Source organism: Poromitra crassiceps, assembly GCF_964638095.1.
Source record: "Poromitra crassiceps genome assembly, chromosome: 16".
Lineage (NCBI taxonomy): Eukaryota > Metazoa > Chordata > Actinopteri > Beryciformes > Melamphaidae > Poromitra > Poromitra crassiceps.
The window spans coordinates 27,805,324-27,822,146 of NC_139645.1; the positions used below are offsets into that span (position 1 = coordinate 27,805,324).

General features: G+C 44.6%; 1 protein-coding gene across 1 annotated transcript; it reads left to right on the forward strand.

Moving 5' to 3' along the window:
* The first annotated feature begins 214 nt into the window (after window positions 1-214).
* dnaja2a (DnaJ heat shock protein family (Hsp40) member A2a) lies at window positions 215-15,324 on the forward strand. The gene is made up of 9 exons (XM_083652598.1): window positions 215-344; window positions 2,500-2,559; window positions 5,961-6,190; window positions 6,364-6,444; window positions 7,433-7,566; window positions 8,408-8,604; window positions 8,832-8,976; window positions 11,471-11,598; window positions 14,150-15,324. Exons 1-9 carry the CDS (start codon window positions 267-269, stop codon window positions 14,336-14,338), a joined length of 1,242 nt encoding a protein of 413 aa, XP_083508724.1. The 5' UTR covers window positions 215-266; the 3' UTR covers window positions 14,339-15,324.
* Window positions 15,325-16,823: the final 1,499 nt, after the last annotated feature.

The following is a 16,823-nucleotide window of genomic DNA, read 5'->3' on the forward strand; positions in this document are numbered from 1 at the left end:
GAGGCGTTTTTTCGGGCCAGAATGGGGGTAGTGCTGTTGTTAAAAAAAAAAGTAATTGCCTTCCTCTCTTGCCTTCAATACTCCTTGACCCGACTCCACCCGGTGTTGTCAGATCTCGCGAGAGAGACAAGCAACCTGGAACAGCCGGGGTTGCTTGTTTCTCTCGCGAGATCTGGCGACAACGTTTCCTCCACCGGCTCTTTTCTTTCCCCGAACCCATCATCCACCTCCTCCTCGCAGCAGCACCGTCCCTCCCCAGCAACATCATGGCGAATGTTGTCGATACGAAACTCTATGATATTCTCGGCGTGTCTCCGTCTGCCACCGAGAATGAACTGAAGAAGGTGAGAGGAACACGGAGCGACACAAACAATGAGAATGAACTTGAATCTCTGGGCTGGGTTTCGATTAAGAATAGCTAACGCTACAACCAGGAAATGCGTTGCTATGCGCAGCTAGCTAGCGTTTAGCTACGACGTGGGCTAGGCTACAAGCTAGCTGGCCTAGAAGTGAAAAGATGTATTGCGGGGTGTAATACTTCACCTATAACGTTTACAACAAAACCAATGTGCTCTCAGCGTTTAGCGTAGACAGCATATTGAAGGGAGGTTGGATGTCCTGGCTGTGTTGTCTCCTCCTAAAACCGAAGCAGGAAAGTTCGTGAGTCGTAGTTGACTCGTTAGCAATAGCTCGCAACAAATCAAATGACTGAGCTGACGCTAACGAGTGTTGTTAGCTAATAACCTTATGTGAGTCAGTCTGACAAACGTGTGGAAAGGAAGCAGTTTCCACTGAACCAGCGCAGTCTGAAGAAACCAGCGAACAGACAGACAGGCCCGTGTTCTGTCATTACGATCACCAATAATCGCCTAGGGCAGTTAGCAAGCTGACTTCGGGTTTGATCCTTCACGTTAGCCTAGTAGCGTTAAGTAGCTAGCTGTGCCCATGGCGTTATCAACTACTACTGTATAAGTGACGTAATCTTAGTAACCATGACAAAGCATGGATCACTTCTTTCACTTCTAGATCGGTCGAGCCAGTTTCGTAGAGTTGACAAAATATGATCTTGGTTTGCCACCGTCTCTATGCTAGCTTTATACTAGCTGTTTGCTGCCTAGCCTATTACGTTTCCCTTGCCAATCGCCTTTGGCTCCTAGCCTGGTAAACCAGCCGGTCACGTTAACTCACATTTTCATTTCGTTCTACCCATACACTGTAAATATAGGTTCTACCAGACCGTCTGGCCTCAGGTTTTCACCTAGCCCTCAGGGCTCTTCTATGTTGCGTGTCAACATGAAGAGCCCTCCACTCACCTAGCCAAAATGATGCCAGAGAACTGGCCCATTCTCATCAAACTCTTTGAAAAGAATTACCGCACACTTTCTGGAGCAACCAGGCTTCCGATATAATACGTTTGCCCTATGTGGTGGGTGTGTTGCTCACAAAATGTTATTTATTGCCCTTAAGTTTACATGTGCGCGCGTGTGTGTGTGCCCCTTAAGTTTACATCCATCAGGTGGTGCAGTGGTAAGCGCTGTCGCCTCACAGCTCGAAGGTCCTGGGTTCGATTCTCACCTGGGACGCTGTGGGCGCTGAAGGAATGCGCGCCCGTCCGCATGTCCTCGAGTGCCCGCCGCCCGGGTGGGGTCGTCAAAAGGGCCTTTCGGTGTGGAGTTTGCATGTTCTCCCCCTGCCTCCTGGGGGTTTCCTTCATATAGGAACCCCCTTCACCAAAACATGCAATATCCTGGTTGCGAATGTGGTTCCTCCTCTGGTCGTTGAGGGGGCCTGTTCAGAGGAGGGGGAACCGGTTGGAATAGCGTGAACCTCCCACGTGCTATGTCCTACCGGTGAAGCTTCCCCTGTCAGGTGAAAAGAAGCGGTTGGCTAACTGCTGCCCATGTCTCGGAGGAAGCATGGAGCCAGTTTCGGCTCTCCCCAGATCGGCAGAGGGTGGAGTAGCAACCAGGATAAATAAAAAGTAAACTAGCACTAAGGGGGATAAAAAATCGGGGGGGAAATATTAATTAAAAAAAAAAGTGTACATCCATCAGTCTTATAACATCACTGATGTCACAATGCACAATTGCTCAAGTGAGCACTGATGACATCACATATGACATCATCAGTGATTTATGACATCACTGATGACATCAGTGGGACAAAAATGGAAACTGCGAGAGAACAGAGATTGCCCACGTGCTCCCTTGTATAGTCAAAATAAAAGGAAACCCCACACTTTATGGCTGTTTAAGCTTGACGAACGTCAACCATCCTTCTATGGGGGACAAAGCGGAAAGACCCACTGGGGGCGGGTCTTAGGGCAGATGATCATTCCCTGTAGTAATCTCTCCTTTGAGAGAGAGCCTGGTGACGCGAGGTTACGGAGGCAGCCATGATTGTTTTGCGTATGGTTTTGGTGTATGGTTGGTTTCAGGCGTCTCCACGTGTAGAAAGAGGACGAGGTTAATGACGTTCATCTCTGTTGCTTAATCCTAGGCATACCGCAAACTGGCAAAGGAATATCACCCTGACAAGAACCCCAATGCTGGTGACAAGGTAAGAATATCAAACAGTCAATTGGAGTCAGATATGAAATGTGAAAAATGTCATATATTAATTGTGATTTATTATTTATAATTTGCATGTGTCTATGTTGTAGAGTTTTGGCTCTGATGAAGGTCTAGTCGACCGAAAGCATAATAAATGTGAAATCTGTACAGATTCAAGTGTGCGGAAATTCCTTTTATATTTGTAACTCTATGTTGTAGAGTGAAATGAGTGTGATATGTACACACTGTCCGCCTTTTTTTTTTTTACATGAAAACCTATGGGAAGCAAGCGCACGGCGGGAAAAAAGCGGACACTTTAAAAAGCCCGAAATAGCTAAAATAGGCCTGGAAAATGTTTGTCAGAAGATATATATATATTTTCATTAATCCCTGTGATTTCAATATTGGACTAAGTGAGTTCACTTGAATATTATTCAAGTGAACAGCTGCTGATTATGAAGTTGGGTTATTATAACCCAACTTCGATGACCCTTAAGTAATATGTGCCAATGGTGAAGATCACCACAAGGAAAATGTGGATTTGGAAACAAGAGGAGGGGCCATATCTTGCACCCAGTCCAAGTGCAAGCATTATCTTTGCTAGTTTCTAGCACTCAAAATCTCCCTTTCTGTCTTTTCATTACCACTGGGTCAGTGCATCAGACAAAGGATGTGTTTCAGTGACCTAGTGGTAATCAAAAAGGGAGATTTTGTGTGCTAGAAACTAGCGAAGATAACCCTTGCTGTTGCACTGGGCATAAGAGATGGGCAGAGGTGTGCAGAGTGGTGGATTCATAAATGAAGACTTTAACTGCAAGTTAAAACCCAAATGGTTACTTAGTAATCATTAGGGATGGGGGAGAGTACTCGGGTACTCGAGTACTCGTTTGTAACGAGAGTACTCGAGTACCGTTTCCGCTGTCCGGGTACTCGCCCCACCCCCCTCCCCTATAAAAATGGCCGATCTAACGTTAACAGCGTCTGGCGAATCGCCAGCAACACAGACGTCCATGTATATTAACGCAATCTATATTCAGCAGATGTAAAATAAACAAGATTTGATTGCAGTTGTTTTCCGTTCATGGCCAATTTATATATAGATGTGCAAGCAAAGATGTTAACGTTAGATGTTTTTTACTCGGACGGACCACTTTGACTAACGGACCCCTGACAGTAACTTTGTTTACCATAGCCAAACGTTCCGTGTTTCACCACGGGCGGGGACCATCACTCGGATGTTGTTGGTGGTTTTTGCGGTTAACGTTAGCGAACATTATTACTGTTTGCAGTTATCATGTTTGCAGTTATCACTTTTTGGCAGAACACCAGAGTTTTTAATAAGTGAATTTACTTAACAGTGATCAAGAAGCAGTATGGAATGATTACCGACATGTATTGGGAATTACTTTTACTGAGGTAGGCTAACGGCTAACACCGGATCACCTTATCACAGTCAATCTGTAAAAACTAAAAAGTGCACCAGGCAGCGCTTTTTCCATGCAAAATTGGTAATGTGTGTGAAGTTGCTGTGAACAGCCCCATACAAAGCAGATCACCCCTGCTCTCATCACAGACATTTGGCGAATGCTAATGGTAACTGCTTAACATAGCCAAACTTAGGATCTTTCATGTGTGTGTGTCGTTCCCCCGGGGGGGGGGGGTACTCGAGTACTCTTTCATAACAGAAGGAGAGTACTCGAGTATTTAAATCCCTTACAATGCCCATCCCTAGTAATCATTTGGGTTTGAACTTGCATTGCAGTCAGCATCATCGCTTATAGCACCTTCATAGTGCTTATAGCACCTTCATAGTGCTTATAGCACCTTCATAGTGCACTGCACAACACCCACCAGCATCATCGCTTATAGCAGCTTCATAGTGCACTGCACAACACCCACCCAACCCTTATCTGCATTTGAACAGAAAGAGGCTCTGTTCTTATCTCACTGGGGTTGTGCTCTGGTTCTGTCCCTCAGACCTGACCAATGGACTGCAGGAGAATCTTGCCTTTAGGGGTGACTGAGGGGCGCTTTACACGAGGAGGACGGTTTCCTATGGTGACGACGGGGAATTATTTTATCGTTAGTGCCTCCCTTTTAGACGGCGACGGTTGGTGTCGCTCCCCGCTGAGCGCTTCCATGTAATCGCTTTGACACGGCTCATTTCAGGAACTCTGACGTGCCTGCACACGCGACACACGCGATTACGTCATAGCCGTGCGCGAGTTAACACAACAACATCAGTCAGGAAAACAACACGAAGAGAAGCAGACATGGATCTTACGGTTGTGCTCTCGTTGATGTTGCGGGTGCTTACGTGGCAGAACCAGATTGGCAGTTCTACGCCTTATCCAAGAGTGTTATTCTGAGGAGGTACACAAAGTATTTATAGGCTGACCCGGCACTCTCCAAGTTGTGGAGCGACGAGCAACGCCCCGTTGACCATCACACTGCCACCTAGCGACCTGGCATGTACATTACGGCGTTTAAAAAATTCAACAGCGCTCATGTAAACAGGGAGAAGGTGTGAAGGAAACGCTATTGTGTCGTTTCTTCCATAAACTGTCCTCGTGTAAAGGGCCCCTCAGACCTAACCAATGGACTGCATGAGAATCTTGCCTTTAGGGGTGACCCCAAATACGCAGATTCGTTTGAAGAAGTCTAATTCCACTGCCAATCTCAGTTGAATAGTCGCAAAATGTGCTGATGAAACAAGGATCATTCCATTCCCGCTATATGGGGGTGCTAAATGTCTGATTTGACATGGAATGGCTTGGTTTCTCCCAGTAGATTGTGATATATAGCCTATTTTGGTAAATGAATGAGCCTATTAATACTGTGAAACCAAGTCTGAATTAAACAAACGGATCAAACATGCTCATGTGAATGGATTTTCTGATTACCAGATAGTTTTATTAAAAAGAAAAGAGAAAAAATAGAATAGTCAAATATTCGTATTGAACAGCCAAATCCGATTCGACTGACAGAATTCTGAGTCGGGTGCAGCCCTACTTGCCTTTGCTTAAATAGCCATTTGTGATGATGTGAAATTTAGCGGTCCACTTTTTACTTTTTTAAATTGTGTCCGATTTTAACTATTTAAGCGCTGTACAACTGATACTCTTAAAAGTCATTGTAGACTACAACTTAAACAATTAGACATTAGATAGTGGAGATAAATTGTCATGAACAAAATTAAGTAGGTAACTGCCAACGTTCTCTATAGGCGTAACTTCAACATCGGATACGATTCGATCTATTTTTATTTATTTATTCTAGTATTTTTCAGAAATGTTCCTGTTCTTTTGAAATGTCTGCTGCTGTGTGAAAGCAAGCACGGCCTTCCTTACGTTGAATACTCGGCCTGCATCTCATGACACTCTTTGGTCTCTGCCCGTCAAAACCCAGTTCAAAGAAATCAGCTTTGCATACGAGGTGCTGACCAACCCAGAGAAGAAGGAGCTGTATGACCGCTATGGGGAACAAGGCTTGCGGGAAGGAGGTGGTGGCGGCTCGGGGATGGACGACATCTTCTCGCACATCTTTGGTGGCGGCCTCTTTGGCTTCATGGGCGGCCAGGGCGGGCGCTCTCGGAACGGAGGCCGGAGGAGAGGGGAGGACATGGTCCACCCACTGAAGTAAGGAGAACCGAAGTCTCGGTGCCGTTCTGTGAAAATGTTTTCTATTTGAAAAAAGTTGTTGTAGGTTCAAAGTGTTTCCTGGCTTGTGGTTATGGATCAAATGTGGACCCAAACTCTGTCTTATGTCACCTGGCTGTACAGAACCTAAACTGAACTTTTTTTTTCATCAGGGTGTCCCTGGAAGACCTTTACAATGGGAAAACAACAAAACTACAACTTAGCAAGAATGTTCTGTGTAGCACTTGTAATGGGTAAGTTATGCTATTATGCTTTTCACTACATTTATGATTGTTGTTGCTGCTTCAAAGGTAGAAAGGTACACTTTTTGTCCCGACTGAAACAGAAGACAGAGTGGGATTTCAAGTTAGCATATCTTCCCTGTCTTTTCCACTTAAATTTTTATTCGTTTTTCACATAGGTATGAACAAAACAATATAGCAGCCGCGCATCGGCCTCAATGCAAAAAACAAACAAACCTTCAAACAAAACTGACACATATAACCAAAAAGAAAATCACATTACCGTAAGTGTCCAGATATATTCTTTCATTCATACATTCATTCAGTTACTTTAATTATGCATTCATTTAGTCGGTGCCCTGACTCACATAAATGTTCCATTTTATCCACTTCTTTTCAAAAACATCCTCTTTGACTCTCAAAAAATATGTAAGTTTTTCCATAGAAAAGATCTCTCGAACAATTTCCAACCACTGCCCCTGTTTTGGGGTGTCTGCATTTAGCCAGTTTCTGGTAATAGCCTTCTTACTAGCTGCGAGTAAAGCTTTGATCAAGTAGAGGTCCTCCCTCATCACAACATGTTCAATGTTACCAAGATACATCACAGTACATGTATTTGGGATGGCATAGCCCAAAATATGTTTAATCTCAACATTGACACTTCCCCAGCACCGCTTTATCTTTGTACAGTTCCAGAAAATGTGTGAGTGATCGGCCTCCTCATTCCCACACAGCCTCCAACATTGTTGAGGTGCGGCGAGTTGCCTACTTTTTATTTTGGGTGTTATAAAAAAGCGAGTTAAGTTTTTCCAACAAAATTCTCTCCATATAAGTGAGTTTGTGGATGTGCATTGCACCTCACACATTATATACCATTCCTCTTCTGTTATTTGAATGTGTAGCTCTTTTTGCATATCTTCCCTGTCTAAGTCATCCATCTGTGTGTGTGTGTGTGTGTGTGTGTGTGTGTGTGTGTGTGTGTTTGTGTGTGTGCGCGCAGGCAAGGCGGCAAGACGGGTGCTGTGCAGAAGTGTGTGACCTGTAGGGGGCGTGGTATGCGCATCATGATCAGACAGCTGGCTCCAGGGATGGTCCAACAGATGCAGTCTGTGTGCACTGACTGTAACGGAGAAGGTAAGGGACATAATGGCCTGGGATGCACAATATGGATCCCTCCCCCCCAGACAATACCAATAACCAATAATTACCTGCTTCTCGTGGCCCATACAATAACCGATAATTTCACATTGTTGTGTTTTAAAAATAAGTTCATTATAACCTGTAGTTTATGCACGGCTGAGTTGTAGTGAGTAAAGATGGATGATGTAATATTCCATAGCTCTGACCTCACCAAATATAACTGACATCACTGTTGTTTACACAAAACAAAGAACACGTGTGACTCAAATTTTATTGTATTTTTCTTAGTCAAATAGAATTCACAAACATACTTGTGCTTTTATAGAGCATTTGGTCTCAGAATCCAAATTCTTTGACATAATCTGTCAAATCAAGACATGTCAATGCATTAAATACAGGTTTTTACTAGTAAAGTGCATCAGTCAATGCATTAAATATATATATATATTTTTCAATACAAAAATAAAGGCTTTTATAGAACCTTAAAGCCTCTGGCTGCTTAGTCTGCAGATCAAACACAATTACAAAAGTCATAGTAGACTGCCCCCTATGGCATTTTATGCTTAAAGGTATCCAAAAGAGTTTTCCTTGTAAGCAACTTGTTTTGTGTATATATTATTATAGCCGATATATATTGGCTATATACAGCCGATATATATCGGCTATATATGGCCGATACCGAGAATAGCCAATAAAGATACGTTTCCCCATTATCGCCCGATAATTTAGCTGTTCTATACATCGTGCATCCCTAACAATGGCACATGGAGTGGTCCGAGCGTTTCGGCTGTTGTCGACGGTGCACAGAAAACTGACATTCTCTGACCCACACCAGGCGAAGTCATCAGTGAGAAGGACCGCTGTAAAAAATGTGAGGGCAAGAAGGTGGTGAAGGAGGTGAAGATTCTGGAGGTGCACGTGGACAAAGGCATGAAGCACAGCCAGAAGATCACCTTCGGCGGGGAGGCTGACCAGGCACCGAGCGTCGAGCCCGGGGATATAGTCCTCGTCCTGCAGGAGAAGGAGCACGAGGTAGGTGCACCTCGAAAGCTGATGTGTGGCAGGAAGTTGATGTGTGGCAGGAAGTTGATGTGTGGCAGGGCGCTCGGCATTCTTGATAAGCGCCGCTAGACCGAAATAAAGAGCCGCATGGCGTTTTCAATTTATACCCCTGCGAAAGGTTGTGTTTGTGGAACCTGGTTTCTGGATGGACTTAACAATGATCAACTACTTAACGGTTCTCTCTCTTCCCCCCGCAGACATACAGACGAGACGGTAATGACCTGCACATGACCCACAAGATTGGCCTGGTGGAGGCGCTGTGCGGCTTCCAGTTTACGTTGAAACACCTCGACGCCAGACAGATCGTCGTCAAGTATCCTGCTGGCAAAGTCATCGAGCCAGGTGACTCCTACTTCCTATGCTCCACACTACTTCCTATGCTCCACACTACTTCCTATGCTCCACACTACTTACTATGCTCCACACTGTCGCTTGTTACAGCAGCCTTTTCCTTCTATTTTAAAGAGCGCCTAAAGTCAAAAATCACGTTCTCTTCTTGTTCCTTCAGTTGGGTGTTTGAGCTTCTCTGTTCAGAATGATGCAGAGTTTCACACTAGAAGACTGTTTTACACAATCATCTGCTGAAAGTAGAAAGTTTCTCTGAGCTCACTGAAAAGGCCGTTTTCAACAAGCATTTGATTTGTGACATCACGAATACTGGAGCCAATGCCTGTCCAGTATTCAGCAGTTAAAGCCCTTGTTTATATGCTGTGAGCGGTTAGTTATGTTCTAGATAGCCCTGATTGGTTGCTTTGGAATTGTTCAATGAGGCAGAATGAGCGGAAGTCATCTGAAGGATTTTTAACAGGATAGGTTAACCTTTTTTGTGGGAAGATTTACAAAAACCATGAGACACTAATTATGTATTATTTATATAGTATAGTATAGTGTGTATATATATATATATATATATATATCTTAAAACATGACTTTAGGGGGTCTTTGACCTTATTTAACCTGTTGCAACACATAAGAGATGGACTAGTCAGGTTTACCTGCAACATATAAGAGGTGGACTAGTCAGGTTTACCTGCAACATATAAGAGGTGGACTAGTCAGGTTTATCTGCAACATATAGACGGTTTTAACTTGACAACAAAAACATTCTAAATTGAACCCCCACTCACTTCCTGTTGCAGTGTTTGCTATGGACATAAAAGAAAAAAAAACATTCAAGTGCAGGACTGACCATTCCGTGAAAACCGTCTATACAGCTGAGCGGCGAAAACAAAAGTAACGATGTCGAGTGAATATTTCTGCAGTTTGCCGAATGCTGAGAAAAAGGAAGTGATGTGGGGTTGCGCTCTGGTGAAAACCGTCTATAAGAGGTGGACTAGTCAGGTTTACCTGCAACACATAAGAGGTGGACTAGTCAGGTTTACCTGCAACATATAAGAGGTGGACTAGTCAGGTTTACCTGCAACATATAAGAGGTGGACTAGTCAGGTTTACCTGCAACATATAAGAGGTGGATTAGTCAAGTTTACCTGCAACATATAAGAGGTGGACTAGTCAGGTTTACCTGCAACATATAAGAGGTGGATTAGTCAAGTTTACCTGCAACATATAAGAGGTGGACTAGTCAGGTTTACCTGCAACACATAAGAGGTGGATTAGTCAAGTTTACCTGCAACATATAAGAGGTGGATTAGTCAAGTTTACCTGCAACATATAAGAGGTGGACTAGTCAGGTTTACCTGCAACACATAAGAGGTGGACTAGTCAAGTTTACCTGCAACACATAAGAGGTGGACTAGTCAGGTTTACCTGCAACACATAAGAGGTGGACTAGTCAAGTTTACCTGCAACACATAAGAGGCGGACTAGTAAAGTTTACCTGCAACACATAAGAGGTGGACTAGTAAAGTTTACCTGCAACACATAAGAGGTGGACTAGTAAAGTTTACCTGCAACATATAAGAGGTGGACTAGTCAAGTTTACCTGCAACACATAAGAGGTGGACTAGTAAAGTTTACCTGCAACACACAAGAGGTGGACTAGTCATAGCAAGAGGAGGGACAGTCTCTCATATCTCACACCTGACAGTTGTCCAGTACAACCAGTCTTGCCACTGAGCAGCTCCAGTGGTGCTGGGCTTAGGTGCCTTGCTCAACGGCACATCGGATTGTTAGATATTTCCATTGCCCTTCCCACATTCCCATCTAATTGTGTGTGCATCTTTCCCAGGCTCGGTGAGGGTGGTGCGAGGGGAGGGCATGCCACAGTACCGTAACCCCTTTGTGTGTGCATCTTTCCCAGGCTCGGTGAGGGTGGTGCGAGGGGAGGGCATGCCACAGTACCGTAACCCCTTTGTGTGTGCATCTTTCCCAGGCTCGGTGAGGGTGGTGCGAGGGGAGGGCATGCCACAGTACCGTAACCCCTTTGTGTGTGCATCTTTCCCAGGCTCGGTGAGGGTGGTGCGAGGGGAGGGCATGCCACAGTACCGTAACCCCTTTGTGTGTGCATCTTTCCCAGGCTCGGTGAGGGTGGTGCGAGGAGAGGGCATGCCACAGTACCGTAACCCCTTTGTGTGTGCGTCTTTCCCAGGCTCGGTGAGGGTGGTGCGAGGGGAGGGCATGCCACAGTACCGTAACCCCTTTGTGTGTGCGTCTTTCCCAGGCTCGGTGAGGGTGGTGCGAGGAGAGGGCATGCCACAGTACCGTAACCCCTTTGTGTGTGCGTCTTTCCCAGGCTCGGTGAGGGTGGTGCGAGGGGAGGGCATGCCACAGTACCGTAACCCCTTTGTGTGTGCGTCTTTCCCAGGCTCGGTGAGGGTGGTGCGAGGAGAGGGCATGCCACAGTACCGTAACCCCTTTGTGTGTGCATCTTTCCCAGGCTCGGTGAGGGTGGTGCGAGGAGAGGGCATGCCACAGTACCGTAACCCCTTTGAGAAGGGAGATCTGTATATCAAGTTTGACGTCCAGTTCCCCAGCAACAACTGGATCAGCCCGGAGAAGCTCACGGTACAACACACCACACTGGTCAAGGTTCACTCTCTATTGCCACCTGGCATAGTGTCACTGTAAAAACATTACAACGTTCATTCATTTCTTCATTCATAATCTATTGGCCAGAGCTAGTTGTGCTTTGGTGACAATACCTATATTTAAAAAAAACAAACATAACATATTTGCATATGTATTACGTCCCTTTTTTGTCCTAAACTGCCACACTAGGAAAATATGCGTATCATTTCTTAACCCCATAGAGTCCCATTTAAGATCTACTGAAGAAACTGGCAAAATAATCAGGAAATTAATTGGAAAATTAAAAAGAAAACAGGGCTGCAAACAAGTCTTAAAAGTGTGTACAAAAATTGCTGGGAAATATTCAATTTATTATTCGAAAATCGGCCACCCCTATATATTTTTTACGAAATGTCTATGGAAAAATTACTGGTGGATTAAATCCCTTGGAGAGGCAGAGGGGGGTGACTTTGGTACTTTATTGACTTTAGGCAGCTAAACTGTTAGCCACGTTAGCATAGCTTCCCGACCGTAGCCGAGATGGCCCAGGTAATGTAGGCAGAATATAAGCTTTTCTTCATGTAGTAACGGGCCTTGAAACCTTTTCCTTGTGGTGAGTGTTGCTGTAATATAGACAGTTTAACACCATTTCTCCGACGTTTCTAGCAAGGAACTGTCGAGACAAACGGGTGGAGCAATTCTGCACCATAAACAGGGTGGGAATTACACGGAGGCAATCGAGGCCATGGCCTCTGTTGCCCCTCCCTCTGGCCATTGCCACTCCCTCTGGCCCAGGACGCACTGATAGGGCTTTCACACCGGCAGGGCTCCGTGCCGGTTCCGGTTCCAGAACCCTAATTTGAACCGGCCGGCGCGTTCAGACCGAAAAAATAATTGGTTCGGAACCTGAAAAGTTGGTTCTCAGCGGAACCAAAAAATAGTTGGTTTTTCCTTGGGAACTGTGACATCATCAGTGGGCGTGTCTCATTCTAGGCTGTGAAAACGAGCAGGAAGGAGAAGAAGGCAGTGACAACATGGAGAAAAATAATTTGCAGTGGTCTCCTGAGGAAACCAAATGTTTAGTGATGATTTGGGCATCTACCGAATCTCAAGAAAAGCTAGAAACAGTACAAGAAAGAGCAAGTCGTATGCCAAACATGCGGAAGAGATGGCCAAGGCTGGGTTCACTCGAACACCAGACCAAATAATTAATAAACTTAAAAAACTGAAGAAGGACTACCGAATAATGTCCTCCCACTTTGGTTCCGCTTAAACTGGTGTGAACACGGGCTGGTTCGCCAGAAAGCACCAAGCTTCTGAGACTCCAGAACGGAGCCGGAGCCAGAACCAGAACCGTGTCTGTCTGAAAGCGTTATGAGAGACGGAAATAGAGAGCCCCATGAATGAGTCCGGAAAACATCGATGCTAACACTTCCGGGTTCTTCACTGTTTTTGCCTATGGGATTTTTGAATGGGTTTTTGGCGCGATGCTTCAAATAAGGTCTCTGGGCAAAGCAAGCTTAATCAAACGCAAACCAGTGTTCAGCAGGATAATCTTCACACATGAGGACCACTTTCATGAGTTTTTAAGCTTTTACATGCCGTTGAAAGGGCGGCTAGCTAGCAAACTGCTAAATGAGACTACACTGTTGAGTCGACGGGGATATTATACGTCAATAACGTCATCACTTCAAAGGAGGAACACGGAAATTAACTTTCCCTCACCTGGTTCAGCCCGGGGTAATCAGTGCACAGCAGTGCACACATCAACAACACTCCAGGTTGAGTGGTGACGTGACGTGGAAGCCTATGCGACACTGTGTGTAGTTCTGGATTAGCTTAGTACAAGCTTTTAACTTCTAGGGCTCGCATTTACGCTACAAAACTCATGAAAGTGGTCCTCATGTGTGAAGATTATCCTGCTGAACTCTGGTTCGCGTTTGATTAAGCTTGCGTTGCCCACAGACCTTATTTGAAGCATCGCACCAAAAACCCATTAAAAAATCCCATAGGCAGAAACCGTGAAGAACCCAGAAGTCCGCTACTTCCGCGTTCCGACTACAAAAATACGTCATCGCTGGGACTATTGGACTGACAGTCATTCTTGTCCACGCGTGGGCATGTGTAGCTGTCACTGGAACTGCTTCCCTCATATTTATTGATGATACAACAGCAGCAGAATAAATTCTCAAGTGTTTCGGACAATATTATCTGCTCTTATTTAGTCAAATGCTTCAAAACCCATTTGGACGATTGCATGATTCTGTTAGTTTGTCCAACTATTTTGGTCCCTTAAAATGTAATTTTGGTCCCTTAAAATGTATTGTAATTCCTACACCGTTCACCGGATTTAAATGTAAATAAATATCCCCGAATTAAAGCTGGAAGTCTGCAGTTAAAGCCCATATTGATTTTCATTTCAAGTCCATTGTGGTGGTGTACAGAGCCAACATGATGAAGATTGTGTCCAATGTCCAAACACATATATGGACCTAACTGTATATCCCTACATCTAAGCTGTAATGTGTTTACACTTGACCCCATGTAGGAGCTGGAGGACCTGCTGCCGTCGCGGTCAGAGACGCCCGTCATCAGCGGCGACAGCGAGGAGGTGGACCTGCAGGACTACGACCCCAGCCAGAGCTCGGGCGGCGGCCGCCGAGAGGCCTACAACGACAGCTCCGACGAGGAGGGGGGCGGTCACCACGGGCCAGGGGTGCAGTGCGCCCACCAGTAGTCCGGCTACCGCTCTCACACTTAACCTCCACGTCGTCAACCACACCCCGCTTCACTCGGGAGAAGATGTACCAGTTGCACAGCGGAGTTAACAAGGAGGCGGGTCATATTTAAATAGGCTTGGTAGTCCCCCCCCCCCTCCCCTCCCCCACCACACCCAGATGCCAATCAACACCTTGGGACTAAATTAAACGATGAGTTGAGTAGTTGACCATCGTTAGCGCTTTAAAGTGCGTGACTTGAGCTTGGTCTTGTCGGGAAACTCGCCCTTACACCGGGCAGCCGCTGTATTTGAGACCGATTTCAGATATAGGTTTACTTTTTGGTTGCGGCTGCCCCCCCCCCCCCCCCCGGCCTGAAACACTTATTGGATCATGTCGTGATGTATATGACAAAACCACACTCGAGTCCTCAAGTTTTTCAAATATCTGAAATGTATGGAAACAGTTGGCTCGTTTAATGCCATTAAGAATCTGGGACTGTGATCTGGGGGTCAAGGTGAAGCCCCCCCCCCCCCCTCACTGTTACACTCTCTCAGCATCCCCTTCTCGACTTAGCCCCCCCCCCCCTCCCCCCAGATCAAATGCAGTAAGGGTCCTCTCTTGTTTGCTCAATGTGCGACTTGCATTTTGTTTGTATTTACAAGAATTAATTTAAAAATTAACCAATGTGCGTATACATAAGTACAGCCGAGCGATGTGAAACACACACACACACACACACCTGGACTCATTTATTCATGGATTCATTCACTCAACAACATTCTTTGTTTCTCTGCTTGATTTTTACCGCTTTACTTTCTTTGTTAGGTTTTTACTTGTTTTCCTTCCTTTATATTTTAAATTCAAAACATAATATTGGATATTGTGTATAATATGATGGAACTGTTTCTTGGTAAGCTTTCTATCAGCTGCTGTGTTCAAAAGTTGTGTGATTTAAAAAAAAAAAAAAGAAAGAAAAGAAAAATTACGTAAGTGAAATGACAAATCTATGGGCTGTATCTGCGCTGAGCTCAATGTGCATGTGTAAAAACCGCTCTTTGGTTCCTGCACTTATCAAGCCTTCAGTGAAATGATGCAATTTAATAACACTTCTTAAGAAAACCTTTATGAAGTTGTTGAATAAAATGTTGAAATATCAATTATTTAGTATGTGTAGTGCCTTGCTTGTCATTATTTTCTGCTGGCATTCTGTCTGATGAACGGTGCGTGCGACTCCATCTCAGAACAGCTCGATGTATCGCACACTAGCTTCCCCCCAAGTCAGATGACTTTAGACCAGGGAAAGTGCAACAGAACGCTCGTTCAAGTCGGAGTGCCCCGTCAAAGATCCACGGGCTCTGCTAGAATGGATTGGCCAGAGGGACAGGAGCAATAATGATTGATTGCGGCTTTAGGGTTCGCTTTAGTCAGGTCCCTCCGGCCAATTCATTCTAGCGTCAACCCAGGTACAAGTTCAAGTGGGAGTGAGTAGAGGATCATGGGAAACTGAGTTCTAGGGTGAGTAACCTCTTACACCCTGAAACAAGTCTTCTGATAGTACAGATTTCACCAAACTGACAGTCTGTCTCAATATTATGTTTGAGCCGAGTCTGGCCGATACCGGTAAGATAACGATTTACATTGTATATTTTAAAAATCAGATGACATCTCAGTACATCTATACTAATTAAGTCATTAATTACGTTAATTCCTTTGAAAATATTTCTGTCAACTTGTCTTCACACACATGGGTGGTACAGGTATTAATATAAGCGTATCAATCATTATGTTCAGTTTTTCTTCATTAATATTCAAATATGAATAAAGAGTAGGGACAGTGCACTGTTTGCTGGCTGTTCATAATACGCTACTCGTGCACAAACAGCTGTGACCTGCGCTCCACATAGTTTGGTGGAGGATTGGGTGGCCTTAGGTGTGGTGTTGATGGCATATGCTGCAAAAAGATGGGTGGAGACTTATGGGCCTATGAGTCTGTTTTCTATGACTTTTTCTATTAATAATAACTAGAAAGGGATATTAATGAAATTATAGATTTTGGTTATGGAGGATGTCATGAATAATACACCTATTATTAAGGTTTAGCTAATCCTGTTTGCCTGTAGTATAGGTTAGTTGTTGTGTCTATTAGTTCATTTGCCGCCAGTAACTTATATAACCATCTTTTTCCAGGTTCTTGAAGGACTGTTTGGTATCTGGATCTAAAACGAAGGAGCTATGAAGAACTCGGCTGATGCGTCGTCATGTCTGAGCACTGCTGACTTCCCATGTGACAATTTCATTTGAAGCAACTTTAAACATTTCAATTTGTTGCATTATGGGCCAATATGGGGCCCAGTTTCAATGCCTTTGAAACTGCCTTGTTTTCTCAGCTGTGAAATAAAATGGATTCATATAATTTGTATACTTGATTGAACTTTGTGTGCCCAGGAATTTTTGAAAATTATTTGTTATTTCTGATGGCCTATTATTGTATGTATTGGAAAA